The following is a 19,099-nucleotide window of genomic DNA, read 5'->3' on the forward strand; positions in this document are numbered from 1 at the left end:
AGGTTTGTACTGATTTATGCTGTTCATTAAAAATGTCTCTGTCATAGGTTCTGTTTACCCCAGCAACTCAGGCAGCTCGGCAAGCTGCTTGCACTATTGTGGAAGCTTTGACCACAATACCCAGTCGTAAGCAGCAAGTTCTCGATCTCCTTACCAGGTATTCCTTTTTTTTCCTACCTTCATTTGAGGACAAAGCATTACAACATATCATATATAACATTATACCTCAAAGTCAATTCAAAGGGGGAAAAAAAAACCTCATAATTCAGCCTTCTTCCAAAAAAAAAAAAAAGTGCATATAGAGGCCAGTCTAAAATGGTTCATTATATATAATAAAAAAAAAGTAAGGTAATAAATGTAAGCATAGATCCAGCCTGCTTTGTTTAGAGTTACAATAATGAATTCTTGCCATTTTAAAATTGTTTTGAACAAGTCCTATTAAAGAAAATTTTGATTTTATCTAATTTTGAGATGTAGTACATTGCTTTCCCATTGAGTTATAGAAGGTGGCTTGGGATTTTTCCAGTTGAGCAAAATAATATTTCATGCTAATAATGTGGTATAGGATATTACAACCATTGTCACACAATACATTTGAATTCTATCTACTAGTGCTCCAAATGCTGCTGTTACTGTATAAGGAGTGATTTCAAATCCAAGGCTATCCCAAACATTACTTCTATAGGAGATTCCCAAAAAACATGGCCTAGTAATCCAGGCACTTAACACTCATAAGTTGAATCCTGATCTGGGTAAATTTTAAACAGTTACAAAGTAGGATATTTGAGAGATTTCTGCTTCACTGTCCTGTCAGGACACCAGAACTATGAAGAGATCTATACAATTTATGAACAAGGGTTCATAAACTGGCAAAAGTATACATTGATTAACTTTCAGTTTCTCTGTTTGTGGTTGGGACATGGTGACAGACTATATTTCAACAAATAACCCAAACACATTTGCTTCAATATAGTGTTGGTCAGCGGAATTTGCCAAAGCGTTATTCGCAGAGAATTTTCTGTGTTTGCCCTTGTTCGTCAAATTATTTGCTGATAATTTGGCTGGTTTAGTAGAACTTTTTTCCCCAACGAACCATAATGTTTTGCAAGGCCCGCATGACATCCTTCGGAGCTGTAACAGCCAACATTGGATGGGACCACCCCCGGGTATGTAATGCTGATTGTTTGCATTACAGACTCTGTGGAACTTAGTGGTAGAATAATTAAGTAAATAATGCAGGGTCTCAAATTTGTATTTTTATGAAACACATACAGCATACATAAGAAGTTATCTCTGCTTGTTGCCAAATATGCAGGTCAATCTTAGAATTCCACTTCAGTATAAGGAAGTGGCATGTTGTCTTTTTCATGCATAATTAGCCACATGGAGATAAACAAATCTTGAAGGGGCCTGACACCCCCTAAACAACACAGGAGAATCTACGAAATAATAATGAAAGATTTAGTACTGTTTACAAGGTGTTTACACTTCCTCTTCTATCAAAAAGATAGAAAGCATATACATTTGCACCTTAGACTTTAAAGGGCCCCCCATACATCTCACGAAAAACACAGAAATAAATTGTATATTTTAGTGAACAATGTGAAATGAAACTTGTAAACATCTAATATTGTACACTCAAATTTTACATTACTCTCACTGATTACCTGTTTCAATTCAAAAGAATTATTTCCTATAAAACTGTTTTTTGCATTGATCATTAATAAAAACCAAGTCACTAGGAAAATCAAGAATTTATCTAATGCAGGAATGTTTTACTCATGGACAATATTGTATATAGCATGTTCAAGAGTAAGCTGCTCCAATGACGACATGATGTTATTATTGTTTATTATTTGACTGATGCCTTTATCCAAGGCAACTTACAGCATGTGAGATTCAAATGATTTCTTTTTGTTTTTCCAGTTAGAGCACAGGCAGGTGAAGTGATTTGCTCACGGTCACGCAGTGCTAGTAGCAGACTTAAATTTAAGTTGTAAGTACATAGCCTTAACCCCCATACCACGCTGCCTGCCAATGATATTATGCCTTAGAAAAAAAAAAAAAGACTGCAAATGCTGTATACAGAAAAGTTCTTGGTTAATTACATGGTACGTCTGACACACGATTAACCACAGCACTGTACTGGGAGCTCACAGCCTTAAAAATTTGTTGTGTAAAGCATGGTATCACAGCTGGTTATACCGTACATACATACTACAGGAGAGAAGCTGTTGAACAATATACTTGTCGGAAATTTCTCTAAGTCTTAGACTTGTTTCATCTGCATAAGGTGGCTTATAAGTCAGGGATGCTACTGACATACTTTATGTATGCTCATGACACTCCTTGTGTTTAAAAAATAATACACAACTTCTTCTGACATATCCAGTGACCTATTTGCAGATTCTACTGACCATGCTTGTAGACAAGCTAGGCTCCCTTACCTCAGTATACCATGTTTTTGGTTTTTTTTTCCATTATCTGTAAACAAATCACTTGCTTTAATTGCTAAAAGCCTTTAAAGTTCCATTTCACAATCCTCAGATTTCCAGTAAAACATTTGTTAGCTTTTAAATCTTGTACAGTATACTACAGGAGTGTATATATGTATGTATATTAAATATAACTGTATTAGGCTTATTAATCACAGTACCATTTAGTCATTTTTCATTAATGGTAACAATGATGATTCAGTCGAGTCAAACTTCTTAACAAAAGATTTGTTGATGTATATAGGGATGTTCTGGTAAAGATGTAGAAACTATTCTGATAATACCAATATATATGATATCCAGTCTAGTCTGACATGCCAGAGAATTCACTTGAAAAAGCACATTTTTAAAAATTCTTTTATTCAAGTCACTGTCAGTTATTTTCATTCTAAAGCTTTTATATTGTTCTAACTAAAGGCTCTGTTTTATTTACAGCTACCTGGATGAACTGAGTGTTGCTGGGGAGTGTGCAGCTGAGTACCTTGCACTCTATCAGAAGCTTATTAAGCCAGCCCACTGGAAAGTGTATCTTGCAGCAAGAGGAGTATTGCCGTATGTTGGAAACCTTATTACCAAAGTGAGAACTTAAGATATTTTATGTGGCATTATGTCATTGGGTTGAATTGGCACATATTGGGGTGAGGTACAGAGAGAGTGTGAAAATTAATTATTGCTCTTATGTCTTTACAGGAAATTGCCCACTTGTTGGCTCTAGAAGAGGCTACATTGAGCACTGACCTGCAGCAGGGTTATGCACTTAAAAGCCTTACAGGTGAGAATTGTGGAAACTTCAGTGACAAAAGAGAGATATAGCAGCAATTTTCTCTTTTGTGTAATACGTTATTGTAGTTGTCCAAAAGAAAATAATGTTTCTTCATGGGCTTATATTTTCATGTTCATCATTGGTACTGAATACCTTTTATTTTTGAGACATTTATTTTGTTTCTCTCACAGGTCTTTTGTCATCATTTGTTGAAGTGGAGTCAATCAAACGTCACTTTAAAAGCCGACTTGTAGGAACTGTTCTGAATGGTTATCTCTGTCTAAGAAAGTTAGTTGTGCAGAGAACCAAGCTCATTGATGAAACTCAAGATATGCTGTTGGAGATGCTAGAGGATATGACTACAGGTGAGCAGTAAAGTGGCACCTATCTTTCTTTTCTATTTACATATACTGTATATAATTATGAAAGTTAATTGACTTGCTCACTTTACTCATCAAGAAAAATACTATTTCCTGTTTAGTTACAAAGATAAAATTTGGCACAAAGGTACGTCTAAGCTAGTAGATATCATCTAAGAAAAGACATTTCAGTGTATCAATATTTTGAGGTGACTCACACTCCCAACAACAGAGAAACAAATTGGGGAAAAATAAGTTTATAATGAACTGGAAAGTATTTTATTATTGCATTTTGCATTATAATCTTTGTAAGGGTGCAAGATGATAGATATAAACATTGCCTTCAGTCTGATTTAAGCTACCATTTTTACATCCTCTGCTAAACACTGAAATTATATTTATACCCTAAGTTCCCATCATTTCCTATCAATTACCTCACTGAATTCAGAAGAATACAGTTTTCTCTAAAACTGTTTTGCAGTGACCATCAACAACATCCAAGTCAGTAAGAAAAGCCAGAATTGAAGACAGAAATGTTTTACTTTTGTCAATTGTATGTAGCATGATCAAGTATATGAAGCACTGGTGAAGGAATAATATTAGCTAACCCCTGGTTAGGAGAAAAAAAAATCTTTTGATAAAATTGAGTTAACCCTCTGCACCATAATTAAAGCCTGTTGTCTTAGGAAATTTCCTAGGCGGAGCTGGATAACACAGCTAGTAATGCTATAAGGGGGAGAACCAGAATTATACACACTTTCTGCATCATCTCCCATTTATATTCTTAGGTACTGAATCTGAAACAAAGGCATTTATGGCTGTGTGCATTGAGACTGCAAAGCGGTACAATTTGGATGACTACAGGACACCAGTGTTTATTTTCGAGCGTTTGTGCAGTATCATTTATCCGGTTAGTGATTAATTTTGAATTTTGTGTCTGCAGTAAATTTTTAAAAAGGTTTACATTTAACCATCCATTATATTTAAACAAATAAAAATGTCCATTAAAATTTGATACAGGAGGAAAATGAGGTGACTGAGTTTTTTGTGACTCTGGAGAAGGATCCCCAGCAAGAAGACTTTCTGCAGGGCCGCATGCCAGGCAATCCATATAGCAGCAATGAGCCTGGGATTGGGCCACTTATGAGAGATACAAAGAACAAAATCTGTCAAGACTGTGACTTGGTGGCTTTGCTGGAGGATGACAGTGGAATGGAGGTATATTGACTTTTAAGATGAGGCAGGTTGTTGACTCAATTGAGTAATTGTAGTTATAAAACAAGTTATTGGCTCTGGGGCCTAAAAATTTATAATGAACTGGAAAGTATTTTATTATTGCGCTTTGCATTTTAATCTTTTTCTTAATTTCAGCTGCTTGTGAACAATAAAATAATCAGCCTTGATCTCCCTATAGCTGAGGTGTACAAGAAAGTTTGGTGTCCAACAAATGAGGTGCAGATTTTTATTGAATTTATAATTTTGTGTTTTTGGAAAAATGTTGAACTTTTATGTACTGACGTAATTTTATTTTTGTACAGGGGGAACCAATGAGAATTATTTACCGCATGAGGGGCCTTTTGGGTGATGCCACTGAGGAGTTCATTGAATCACTGGACTCCACCACAGGTTTTATTTAATATTAACTTGTGTTGGCGAGTGTGAAATTTTGTCATTTGCTGAGAACTAACACAGCTTCTTTCCTCATAATCACTCTATATACAATGGAAATGTTGCTTTTTGGAGATGCCTTCTTAGAATGGTTTTTAGTATCCCTATATTTACATTTACATTTATTTATTTGGCTGTCACATTTATACAAAGCAACTTACAACATTTGAGATTCAATTGTTTACATTTCTCTTTCCAATTGGAACGCAATTTTCACACAGTGTCAGTGGCGGGATTTGAACCCACAATTTCAGGGTTTGAACTCCAAAGTCTTAACTACTGCTCCACACTTCCTGCTGCCTGTATTATTTTGCTTGATTAATGACCTAAAGGAACCAAATGGAAAATGATTCTTATTTATCAAATATGTTTGCTTTTGGGGCTTCAGAATTTAGTCAAAATACATAACTGACTCATTTAATGTTTTCCCTTATTTTAGATGAAGAGGAAGATGAAGAGGAGGTCTACAAAATGGCTGGTGTAATGGCTCAGTGTGGAGGACTAGAATGCATGTTGAACCGCCTGGCAGGAATCAAAGACTTTAAACAGGGACGCCACCTGCTCACAGTGAGTCCCAATAAGTTTGGCTTTCCTATATGATGGAGTGGTATTTATCTTACTTGATCCTAAGATGAAAAAAACAACATGCTTATGATCTTCTATACAACTGTCTTCAAGACTGAATTTACTCAGCATCATAGATAAAATTTAGCATCATAATTGCGTTTATCAGTTTAGAATGTGATTTACTTTGTTGTTTAGCATGTGAAGTTTGTATTTACTAAAACCAGATTAATCTTCCTAACTTGAATGTATCCTCAAAGATTCTAATCTTTAGATCTCACCAAATGACAGAAAATGGCACAACCTATTAACAAGTTCATGTTTATAGAAAATTATTAACATTGATTTTTTACAAATTTTAGAAGAAATTAGCTTACATTTTTGTCATTACATATGCTACTGATTGTCTTGTTCGGGAAGTATTATTAAGGAATTCCTCTACAATAAATCTGCTGTCCAAAGATTTGTTTTGGGAAAGGTTGATGTACTGTACATTCCCCTTCACAATTACTGTATTGGCACCACTAGTAAAGATGAGTAAAAAGGTTATAAAAAATGTATCTTGTAGGGAATTGCCTTAATCTAACACAAAATTATGGACATCTAACCTTTAACTGAAGTAAATTTATTCTGAGAAAAAATAATTCCTGATCAAGAAGTAATTATTTTTTAACAAAACCACACATACAATGATTATTGTTACTCCTACATTTAATACTTTGTACAACCTCCCTTTGTCAATAAAACATCAATGTGTCTTTTCCAACCTTTCAAAATATAGGAGGATATGAAGCAGGCAGTCTGAGACCATTCCTCCTTACAAAATGTCATCAGATCATCCAGGATCTGAGGTCCTCTCTTGTGAACTGTAATCTTCAGCCCTCCACAGATTTCCAATAGGGTTTAGGTCTGAAAACAGGTCTAGCCATGGCAGAAACTTGATTTTGTTTTGTTTTAATAATTGTTTTAATAATAATTAATAACTGGATGATTGTCCCGCTAGAAGATCCAACAACAACCCAGTTTTAATTTCTTGGCAGAAGCATCCAGATGTAAATTTTAAATCTCCAGGTATTTCATGGAATCTGGAGTCCCTGATGCCATGTACCCTAGTAAAGTTCCCAGAGGATAAACAGCATCACAGATCATCCACCATAATTGACAGTAGAATCAGGATCTTATCAATATAACCATCCTTTTTTTTTTATTCCAACCCTATCTTGAGTTTTTGTTGTTTCCCATGTTGATGAATTAATAAGGGAATTTGGCCTCTTTGCTAACTCATATTTATACCCCAGGAAGTCGTGCATTACTGCTTGAAAATTTTAACATACACTTTGATGAACGGTCGTGACCCGAAGTAATTTCCCCCCATAGGATTGTATGTAAATACAATTAATCCGTTCCAGGCCGTACGAACTATATGTAAATATATATTTTTTTAAATATAGTTAATTATACCATAGAATGCACAGCGTAATAGTAAACTAAATGTAAAAACATTGAATAACACTGAGAAAACCTTGAATAGAGAAAAGCAACATTGCTAGAATTCACGCTATAGCCCTATGCAACGCTCGCTGTAAATACTTTTCTTAATGAGTTTTAAGCACAGGGAAAAAATGAACATTTGAAAAATCTGTAATTTAATAAACAACCAAGAAAAGTAACATTGCGACAAACTGAAAAACGAACATTTGAAAAATCTGTAATGCAAAAACTAACCATAAACTAACCTTGCATGAGTCGAGTTCTGGCATGAAGAAAGTGAGGAGGAACTGGGTGGAGAGGAGATTAGTTTTGAGGTAAAGTATGTGACGATGCAGGTTCGCTGCATGTTCCCATCTCGCTTCTGGGAGCCCTTAAACCCGTCACCATCAGTAATGTTACCGATGAGCACAACAGTAAGACACTACAATGGAGCAATCAGATGGTGCAAAAAGTGCCAAGTGCTTTTATTAAAAACAACAATCAAAAACAATGTCCAAATTAAATAAAGTGTAGTGCTTTCAGAATCCTTTAATCCTTATATATAATTTGATACTATCCGTATGTATGATGTTCGCGTCAATACCCCGTATGTATAGTGTTCGCGTCAATTTGATGCTATCCGTATGTATGGTGTTCGTGTCAATACCTCAACTCAATACAAGTTAGAACCATGCAATGGGACTCTGCCTCTGTAGTTCGAACATAACGTGGCAAATGCAGTATTGCATTATTGCCTAAGAATGTTCGAATGCTACAGTGACGCCGCTGGACAGCCAAGTATAGTAAGTCGGTATTGGTTCGAGCATATAACAGTAAGTTTGGTTGGTTTTTGGAACGTTGTTTTGATGGGGCGTACTTTTCAGGACTAACATCGTTGACTGATTTAAACCCTTCGACAGCTCCTGAACCGTAAGTAATTTAGAACGTATCGCCATTTGCTTGGTACATTGAAATCTATCTTTGGGCAGTTCGGTTTTGGCAAACTGAGTAATGACGGCTGGGTATTAACAATGGTCATTGTTAAAATTTTAGCTGATCTCAGATCTAAAATGACCACTCCAACATAATTATTACTCTGACTCAGATTAGAGTCGTAAAATACGGTTTGTTTTGAAAATTTGTTTGCCGTAAAAAATCAAATGAGGTGCGCCGAAGAGCTGAGTTCACGTCTCGCAACCCCGTTTAAACAGGAAGCTCTTCATTACATTAGCCGAAAAGGTCTATTTTAAACACACATCATAACCATGATAACAAAATCATTTCAAGGACTTAAAAAAAACTAATAATATTTTGCAGAGAAAGTATGGATTTCACAAACGTAGAATTTGTAGCCCGATTCGATCGGGCTCCCAGCCACTTGTAAATAACTAATTCCATAAAAACAGAAGTGAAGTGGAAGTTAAAATCCAATAGAAAGAAGTCTTCATTTAATACAAGGACATCTAAGCAATACTCGAAGCAGTCTCTTTATAAACAAGTCCGGTACATTCTTTAACTGCCTTACTCGGCCAGCCACCCTTCCTCTGATTAAATAAAGTGCAGTGCTTTCAGAATCCTTCAATAAATAACTAATCCCATAAAAACAGAAGTGAAATGCTTGGGCTCGCTCGCTCACACCGGTTTCCTTCCACACTGCTTCCTGCTTACTTCCTCCGTCTTTCTTTTCTTTTTCCTCCCTTTAATCGCCTTGTCTTGTAACAATCAACCACCACGCCCCCTCACTAAGCTGCAAGCGTGGTGATTATTTATTTAAAACTGGCCTCTTGACGTGAGCTGTGGACCCGTTTTACCACAAAGACCCTCTGCGTGATGCACGTCTAACCAAGAACAGTGTACTGTACAGCGAGAGACTGAACATGTGCGTAAATCACCGGCGCATACAAACCAGAAGCGAAACGAAATAGAGCACAGAGTTCACAATCAATGCACAGGGAGAGACTGAACACATGCGGAAATTATCAGTGCGTACGAACCGGAATGGAAACTGGCTTGTTCGTCATCAGAGTGTGTGGTCGTGAACAGATGAAAAAGTTCAGTGAACTTTTTGGTCGTAACCCGATTTGTACGTGGTCCAAGACGTTCGTGACCCAAGGTTCCATTGTACATGGAAAAAATACTTCACTTTTTTTCATAAGACATTCTAGAGGTGCTGTAAATCATTGAAGATGTGGTCCTGTTAAAAATAACTATTTCTTGATGAGGGATTATTTCTTCTCGGAATGAATTTACTTCACCTAAAGCAGGGGTTGTGGAAATCAAATTTTTTTTCTACTTGTCCACGGACAAGTAAACTTAGAAAATCCACTTGTCCGCCAGTTATCAATCAATCAACATTTATTTATATAGCACATATTCATACAAAAAAATGTAGCTCAAAGTGCTTTACAAAATGAATAGAAAAATAGAAGACACAATAAAAAATAAACATAAGTCAACATTAATTAACATAGAATAAGTAAGGTCCAATGGCCAGGGTGGACAGAAAAAACAAAAAAAAACTAGGGGTTCCAGACCACGAGACCGCCCAGTCCCCTCTGGGCAATCTACCTAACATAAGTGAAACAGTCCTCTTTGTATTTATGGTTTTCATGGAAGGACCTGATGATGATGGTCACGTAGACTTCTGGCTTTCAGTCCATCAATGGTGCATCATGATGCTTTGAGTAGGTGGTGGTGGCGCAGGCCGCCACCACAAAGAAACCGGAAAAAGAAACAGAAGAGAGAGTTGGGGTCAGTACGGATTTTAGAGCCACTATGAATAGTTATTGTGATGAATTGAACATACAGAGTATCAGTATTAAGTTAAAGTGAAGTTATGAGAAGGCCATGTTAAAGTAATGTGTTTTCAGCAGTGTTTTAAAGTGCTCTACTGTATTTGCCTGGCGAATTCCTATTGGCAGGCTATTCCAGATTTTAGGTGCATAACAGCAGAAGGCCGCCTCACCACTTCTTTTAAGTTTAGCTTTTGGAATTATAAGGAGACACTCATTTGAAGATCTAAGGTTACGATTTGGAATATAATGGGTCAGGCATTCCGATATATAAGATGGAGCAGGATTATTTAAGGCTTAATAAACCATAAAAAGTATTTTAAAGTCAATCCTGAATGACACAGGCAACCAGTGTAGTGACATCAAAACTGGAGAAATGTGTTCGGATTTTCTTTTCCCAGTTAGGATTCTAGCAGCTGCATTCTGCACTCGTTGCAAGTGATTTATGTCTTTTTTGGGTAGTCCTGAGAGGAGTGCGTTACAGTAATCTAGTCGACTGAAAACAAAAGCGTGAATTAATTTCTCGGCATCTTTCAATGAGGTCTAACTTTTGCTATGTTTCTTAAGTGAAAAAATGCTGTCCTAGTGGTCTGATGAATATGCGATTTAAAATTCAGATTACAGTCAACGGTTACCCCTAAGTTTTTTACTTCCGTCTTAACTTTTAATCCTAGTGCATCAAGTTTATTTCTGATAACCTCATTGAATCCATTATTGCCAATTTCTAAGATTTCAGTTTTCTCTTTATTTAGTTTGAGAAAATTACTATTCATCCATTCAGAAATAGCAGTAAGACATTGTGTTAGTGTATCGAAAGAGTCGGAGTCATCAGGTGCTATTGATAAGTACAGCTGTGTGTCATCAGCATAGCTGTGATAGCTCACGTTGTAACCTGAGATAATCTGACCTAACGGAAGCATGTAGATTGAGAAAAGCAGCGGACCCAGGATAGAGCCTTGTGGAACACCATATCGGATATCATGTGTCTTTGAGATGTGATTACCACAACTCACAAAGAATTTTCTACCTGCCAGGTAGGATTCAAACCAATTTAAGACACTGCCAGAGAGGCCCACCCATTGACTAAGGCGATTTCTAAGAATATTGTAATCAATGGTGTCAAATGCAGCACTCAGATCTAAGAGGATGAGAACAGATAAATGGCCTCTGTCTGCATTTACCCGCAAGTCATTTACTACTTTAACGAGTGCAGTTTCTGTGCTGTGATTTGTTCTGAAACCTGACTGAAATTTATCAAGAATAGCATGTTTATTGAGGTGGTCATTTAATTGCAAAATGACTGCCTTCTCTAGAATTTTACTTAAGAAGGGCAGGTTGGAGATGGGTCTAAAATTTTCAAAGGCAGAGGAGTCAAGATTATTTTTCTTGAGCAGGGGTTTAAGTTAGATTCACTTGCCCATAAACAAATAACAGAAGTGAAAAATAGTTTATTTTTTCTGATCTCTTTTATTGATACCAAAACTGCCTTCCATTTTAAAACTGAAAAAGTTCTTTCAGGGAGTAGTATTTTGCCACCTTGCTCTAGAACATCATATAAAAGATTCCTTTATCATTTTAACTTGCTAATAAACAATACCTTCATTATAGCTACACTAGTTCTGTTTCACATATTACAGTTACATAACAGAACACTGTCCTGATTCATTTTCTGTCATGTTGTTCAGCTTTTGTCTTGCAACATTTTCTCCCCTAAGAATCTTTGCCATCTCAGACAGCATGGGCTGAATGCTGTTCATTTCTGCTTGAGCTGAACTGCATGGTTCCTGGACTGACTTACCAAAGAAGTAAATATTAGCAATGTTGTTGGGAAAAAATAATCGCGTCAAAGTGATCATTTTTATAAATATTACATAACATTTGGAAACCGTTAGAATGTTTTCTTCTTTATTTTTAATAAACTGACAGCGCGAAACCAACTTGTTTTGTATGAAAAATTTTCTAATCAAAAACGATCTATAGACAGATCATCAAAATTGATGTTGTCACGCAAAAAATTTCTTAACTCTTCAGTATATCACAACCTTGCAAATTTCAGGAAAGATTAACTGCCTAACAAGCTTTATGTGATGAAAACATTTGCATTGTAAGTAAAATGACCGCATTTTTATGTAAAAACAAAGAATTTTATTAATAATATATAAAAGTTATCAATTATAATGACAAATCATCAGATTACATCGTAATGTCGGCATGAAAAAAAAATGACCGCATCACCAAGCGTGTAAATAGTAGGGTAAAATACTTATTATACTGTAGATAGAGGTTAGAGTATATATATATATATATATATATATATATACATATACACATATATATACACACACACACACTGAAGATAATGTGGTTGGAAGTGGTTTTAGGATGATATGAAAAAAAATGAGTAACCCCAAAGAATGTCCAGGACGTTTGATAATAGAGTAAAATATTTCACATATAGCCATTTAACCTGAGTGAACCTATAAAATGGCTATTAAACTGGTGATAATGGTAATGGTTTCAATTTCGGCTTCTTGCACAGTATTCATTTCTTTGTCAATTTTTTACTTCAGTTTCATTATCTTGACCCTTGAGTTGAAATGCTCTTTAAAATCTGCTTTTCAGGTCTTACTCAAGTTGTTCAGCTATTGTGTAAAAGTGAAGATCAACCGTCAGCAACTTGTTAGACCAGAGATGAACACTCTAAATGTCATGTTAGGCACCCTCAACCTGGTAAGCTGCAAATATATAAGTATTCTTTATTACTGTTTGGAGAAGAGAAGAAAGTAGTGCTTCCCTTATTTGTCACCTAAGCATGTTAATCAGATTTAATATACCTTCTTTACTTACTAAGGCTCTAGTGGCTGAACAGGAAAGCAAAGACAGTGGTGGGGCATCCATTGCAGAACAAGTCCTCAGTATCATGGAGATTATTTTGGATGAAGCTAATGCAGAGACTGTGTCTGAGGATAAGGTGAGGTTTCAAAACTCATGTTTTCAGATGTTTAAGATAAGGACTGGCTTATTGAGCTGAGGGATTTAGACTTGATCTGCCTGGGAAGTTCATTCTTTATGTCAGAATTCTTGCCAAGTGCTGTTTTTTTATTTTTCGTTTCTATTACCGTCTAAAGGGAAATTTGCTTTTGACTGGAGACAAAGAGCAACTTGTGATGCTGCTTGATCAAATCAATTCCCAGTTTGTACGATCCAACCCAAGCATCTTACAGGGCCTCTTGCGGATTATTCCTTATCTGTCCTTTGGAGAAGTTGAGAAAATGCAGATTTTGGTTGAGCGGTTTAAACCATACTGCAGTTTTGACAAGTAAGTGATTATGAGCTATGTAGAGTGTCCTGGGTCAACTCGGAGAACTTTTACACTTTGTCTTCTGCTTCTTTTTACTTTTTAGGTATGATGAAGAACACAATGCAGATGATAAAGTCTTCCTGGACTGTTTCTGTAAAATTGCAGCAGGCATAAAGAATAACAGCAATGGCCACCAACTGAAGGATCTTATCTTACAGATGGGGATTACACAGAATGCACTGGACTATATGAAGAAGCATATACCCAGCGCCAAAAAGTGTGTTTCTCCTTTACACAGTCTGTCAAAGTTTTTTCTTCACTTCTCAACTGGCGTTTCTTTCTGTCTTACCTGACTTTCCACTATTCCTATAACTTCTAAGTTTAATAGTTTCAATTTTCTTTAATCACTTTAGTTTGATACTCATTTTCAGGCTGATTTAATTTTCATATGGTGGAACATTTTTTCAATATGTGTCTTCTGTCATGCTGTATTCTCATGTACTGTCTTCCTAGCCTTGATGCTGATGTGTGGAAGAAGTTTCTGGCCCGACCTGGATTGCCTTTTATCCTCCGACTGCTGCGTGGACTAGCAACTCAACACCCACCCTCGCAGGTCCTGAAAGCTTTTTTAGTGTCATGGCTTTCATAAGCTAGTATACATTTGATCTCTGGTTTGCATCTCTTATATACGTTGACTTTCCAAGTTTTGGTTACTTCTTATAATTTAAAAAAATTAGTAAAAGTGAGTTTCTGACCTTGCATGTCATCTATTTTCTCACAATTGTGTTTTCAATCCTTAGCCGCTGAGATCATTTTTAAGATGTATTTTAATGCTATTTTGACCTTTCTCTCAGGTCTGTGTTGCAATATGTTCAATTCAGTAAGCAACGTTGTATTTTTGTGTTATACAGGTGCTGATTGGCACAGACTCCATTACAAACCTCCACAAATTAGAACAAGTATCTAGTGATGAAGGTATTGGAACATTAGCTGAAAACTTACTAGAAGCACTTCGTGAACACCCTGAAGTAAACCTCAAGATAGATGCTGCCCGCAGTGAAACACGAGCTGAAAAGAAACGAATGGCAATGGCAATGAGGCAAAAGGCATTGGGTACATTGGGAATGACGGTATGCTTTGATTAAAATAGAATCCATTATATGTTTAGACTGGCAAAACATTTCTGGAAAAGTTGTAAAATTATGTAATACTCAGAATGCTAGTTTGACAATGAGGTGGCTACTGTTTGAACAGCAGATTTTCAGTTCTTATGAAATCTTTCCTTTATTGTTTGTTTATAATGAAACTTACTCTTATTTACTCATGTGGCCTTTAGCCACTTTCCTCTCTTTTCTACCTTTGAGTATATTCTGTGTTTACCAATAAACTTAATCTAGACATGTATTCATGTTCTGCTTTTTCTTTTTCCTACTGTTAGACAAATGAAAAAGGCCAGGTGGTTACAAAGACTTCGCTGCTAAAACAAATGGAGGAACTGATTGAAGAGCCAGGTCTAACTTGCTGTATATGTCGGGAAGGATACAAGTTTCAGGTAGGCTTTCAGACTGATAGAAGAGGAGATCTGGGATATTCAATAAGGCTTAAATGAATAGTTGTGTTTTCTATATTTTTAATTTAAAATGCACTTTTTGTTTAAGATCATAAATTACATATAATAACACACAGTTCATTCGAAGATATAGCCTGACATAGTGTTTTGGTAGAATGTTAAGCCTTAACAAAAATTGATAGCTTTAACGGTGCAAATTTAGCAGGATATCCAGTTGGGCCTTGTTGCTTTCCCACTCAGTGATATATTTATAGCTTCTTGAAATTAATAGGGCATCAATGGTTTGTCATGACGTTCAATTTTTTTTTATTAGTTTGCATATTTTTGACTTTGTGATTTTCACTTTGTGAAGTGATTTCTCCCTTTAAATGCCTTGACAGTTTCTTGAAGTGTTGTCTGTAGATGCATTTAGCTTTAAAAATTGTTCAGATTGTTTGGAGGTGTATTTTTGTCTAGATTTAAAGGGTTAAGTGAACATAAACATGGTGCTTCTTGTTGTATTTGGGCATAGTATTGCATTTACAAGATTCAAGTAAGGTTAGTAAACTATTTTGAATAAAATAAAATAGTCACTTCACAAGAAATTCTGATTTACTAATGAGAAGAGAGAATATTCTCTTAAATGTGGTTATAACATCTGTATGGTCAGAGAAGTTATATTCTTGATAAACTATGAGACATAAACTGCAGTTCTAGATATTTGGTGATGACCTATCTAGATCAGGTTCATGTCACAAAGTTTCCAGTCATCGTGAGCTTTTGAACATGTTGGAAATTAATGCCAACGCCTTTGCCATGAATTCTTTACCATTGCCATTTGTTTACATATACTGCTGCCATGTACCCTAAAGCTCCATAGTAAACTGCAAACACAAAGTATTTTTAAAATTTAAGTTTAAAAATGCTTCACTTCAGCACACAATTTCAAGTGGAAAATTAGTGTATACAATGTGAAGAAATAATTTCAATTTAGATTCATACAGATTTCCTACTATTGTAATATTTCGGAAGCTTCTAATTTTCTTTTCCACCCCCTTAGGCCAGCAATTCTGACATTTTTTCTTCTTGATCTGTCTTCAGAATGCACCAGTTTATTAGAAATTAGTTTTAAATTTGCTTTCTTAAACAATTACCTTTTCAAGAGCAGACACCTTTTGTTCCAGTTGTTCAGTGCAACAAGTGCCATTTTTAGGTGACGTGCTACACCTCAATAGCCTATCTAGGTTGGGATAAAGTCTAAACAGAAGGCCCGGCATGTTAACCTAATTTATCCCAAGCTCTTTCCACCCCTGTTTTATGCTCTATCCTTTACATGCTTTTACAGCATAATTTTGAAGCACTTGCCATTTTACCTCACTGTTCATCTCCTGGTTTGTATCTTTCAGATATTTATGGACTATTTCATTGTTTTGTGTTTCTTCCATTTGTATCCATTCTTAGCTTAATTATCAAAATCTTTACGTCCTAGACATTATTTGTATGATCTGTGCAGCGTTCTGTTGTATGTCATAGCTAGCAGATGTTACAGCCAGAGTAAAAGTAAATGCTTCAGACAAAAATGATGGAGGAGCCCGTTTGCATAATTTGGTATTAATGTGATTAGCCATCACTCCTGGCTTCACTTCCTGTCTTACTCAGAGACTCGGCGTATAGGTTGGAAGTACATCTTTGCTATAGAACTCTACTGAGCCTGCACTGGTATCTGTATTGTTCTCCTCTCTTTATCCGTATATGAGAGGTCATGCTACATTATTAGCTTTGACCTTTCAAATTACTTATGTCATTTTTTCTTTAAAATCTTTCCATTCTTTTTATTCTTCGGACATTATGCACTCTGTGCTTTTTCAGAAACAGTAGTGTTGTGGGATTTCAGAGAATTTTAATGCTTAGTTAAACTCAGCCCCTCCACCAGCAGTGTGTTGTTTTATTGTAATTTTTCTCTGCTGTTGTAATCATAGAGCAGCATTGATTTCTTTCATTGATGACATGTATTCAAGTATTATCAGATTAGAAAAAAAAAACAAAGCACATACTTGCATGTAATATGTATAGCCATGCTAGTCAAAAATGGACTAACCAGGCAGTTCAGTGAAGAGCAGAGGGAGGAAGTGGAATCTACTGATCAGAGTAAACCATCTTTGATCTATAATGACTTTTCCATTAGTGCTAGGGTACAACAGTTAATAACTGTAAGATGTAATTAATACCCGCTGATGTCTACAGCAAGACCATTCTTGATGCTTTGATGCTAGTGCTTGTACATAAGAAATTTGGCAAATGAGAGGAGCCCATTTAGTCCATTAAGCCAGATGTTCACTGGTTGGGAGACCAATGAATTACTTTTAGGCTTAGTCAGGAAAATTTTTTTTTTCGTGGCAGCATTGGTTACAAGGCTGAAATTGGCATATTCAAGTACACATCCGCTTTTTTTGTACAGGCAGAAATTAGTTACAAGTCAACGTAGATATTAGAAATGATCTGTAAATATTTTCCTTTATCTGCATATCAATACCATCTTGAACATCTATTTAAGTGATAAAGCAGTTCAGGACACAGTTAAAAAATAAGTAATATTTGTATTTTAGTTCTTTATGGAATGCTAATGTTATCAGACATGTTTCGTTACAGGACTGTATTTATCTGCACTAACTTGTGAGAATTTTGGTAAAAATATTTACCGTAGATCCCGTTATATAAGCTGAGAATTTCGTCCTAGATTTTTGGCTTGGAGTTTGGGGGTCGGTTTATACAACGAGTATCGTTTCATATTCAAGATTTCCAGCGCAATGCCGGTTTTGCCGATGAATACGAAAGTAAATAATGACGAAACCACAGAGCCATCTTTCAGATGAAGAAGTAACTTTGCATGCCGGTACTTTAAATTAAATAAAGAATTTATTCAAAAAAGTGTTTTAGTTGTTGATTTTATTAATAAAATTTATAATAAATTATCAGGAAGTTTAAAATAAAAGTTTTTGATTTACGACCAACATCTTGCGTTACTTAAGCGGATGCGGTCACATGTATCCGCTTGCGATTGTAAACAAACAACCTAGAGCGTTAGTAGCGTCAGTCGGAGCCCAGATACATGTGTTTGTGGATGTAATTTCAGTCATTGCAGTGATTTACCTATATATATAATTCATTAAGACCATGCAAGCAAGACACATAATTGCTAAGGAAGGAAGAGAAGGTAAAGAAAGTGATCACAATCGAAACAAAGATGGACATTGTGTGGAAATATCTTCTCCTCCTCCCTTCCTGCAGCCCAAAGATGTCAAATTAAATGGTGAGTACAGTATGAAATTGTTTCTACAATAGAATGTGTTTTATTGTCACTATACACATCTACAATGAGATTAAAAGCAGCTCCTTCAGTGCAGAAAAAAGTTCTCTTATAGGGCTTGTATGGTTGTTTTTTTAACCTTAGCATAACGCCAGATCTGCAGCCCCGCTTCTGCTTTCTTTCCCTCCTCCGTCTGTATCATCTCCTAGACCCGACAACAATCCACGGAGAGCCCGCTGGTCTTGCTATGTTGTCTGGGATATTGTGCGTGTGATGAAAAACACTCGAAACAGATGTCTGGCTCTGGACACCGATGTCTATAAGGTTCTGACGGGTGTAGCGGATGTTCGCCGAACCGATCGTGCACAAACAAGGACAAAAAAAAAAAGTACAAAAACAACAAAAAAGTGCACTGAAAAGGAGAGCCCTGAGCCGCTGCAACCATGCGCGCCGCCATGCTCCTAGCTTAATCTAGCCTACTTCTGGTAGGCTAGGCACTTTTTATAACTTTTTGGTTAGTACATTATAAAAATTATTGGTGTTTTGGTAAATTATGCACATTATACAACCCTTTTTTATTATGAAAAGGTTAAGTAAGTGTTGCAGTGGGAGGTTCGGAACGCATTATGGGTTAGCCTTTGCGAACAAATTAAGTTCGTAAGTCAAGGGTCCACTGTATTGCGTATTTAAGTTAATCAAATTTATAACGAGTCTCCGGAAATCCACCTGCCGATGTACTGTATTTGCGTATATAGTTTCAACACAAAGGTTTCATTTTACCAAACTTCTCCGCAATCACTTCCTGGTTTCCATCAAAATGGCCGGCAGTCT

At 36.0% G+C, this 19,099-nt stretch overlaps 1 protein-coding gene across 10 annotated transcripts in view; it reads left to right on the top strand.

Annotated features, from left to right (window-relative positions):
* ubr4 (ubiquitin protein ligase E3 component n-recognin 4) overlaps nucleotides 1-19,099 on the top strand; it is a 196,896-nt gene that overhangs the window by 162,307 nt on the left and 15,490 nt on the right. For all 10 annotated transcript variants that reach the window (XM_039756137.1, XM_039756142.1, XM_039756141.1 and 7 more), the window contains 16 exons: nucleotides 48-157; nucleotides 2,931-3,072; nucleotides 3,186-3,267; nucleotides 3,450-3,623; nucleotides 4,406-4,527; nucleotides 4,638-4,835; nucleotides 4,989-5,069; nucleotides 5,156-5,243; nucleotides 5,725-5,852; nucleotides 12,734-12,841; nucleotides 12,963-13,082; nucleotides 13,240-13,430; nucleotides 13,516-13,689; nucleotides 13,926-14,025; nucleotides 14,324-14,542; nucleotides 14,851-14,964. In XM_039756137.1, coding sequence (XP_039612071.1) covers nucleotides 48-157; nucleotides 2,931-3,072; nucleotides 3,186-3,267; nucleotides 3,450-3,623; nucleotides 4,406-4,527; nucleotides 4,638-4,835; nucleotides 4,989-5,069; nucleotides 5,156-5,243; nucleotides 5,725-5,852; nucleotides 12,734-12,841; nucleotides 12,963-13,082; nucleotides 13,240-13,430; nucleotides 13,516-13,689; nucleotides 13,926-14,025; nucleotides 14,324-14,542; nucleotides 14,851-14,964 — 2,151 coding nt within the window. The remainder of the gene's footprint in view (nucleotides 1-47; nucleotides 158-2,930; nucleotides 3,073-3,185; nucleotides 3,268-3,449; nucleotides 3,624-4,405; nucleotides 4,528-4,637; nucleotides 4,836-4,988; nucleotides 5,070-5,155; nucleotides 5,244-5,724; nucleotides 5,853-12,733; nucleotides 12,842-12,962; nucleotides 13,083-13,239; nucleotides 13,431-13,515; nucleotides 13,690-13,925; nucleotides 14,026-14,323; nucleotides 14,543-14,850; nucleotides 14,965-19,099) is intronic.

Source organism: Polypterus senegalus, chromosome 6 (genome assembly GCF_016835505.1).
Source record: "Polypterus senegalus isolate Bchr_013 chromosome 6, ASM1683550v1, whole genome shotgun sequence".
Taxonomy (NCBI): Eukaryota; Metazoa; Chordata; class Cladistia; order Polypteriformes; family Polypteridae; genus Polypterus; species Polypterus senegalus.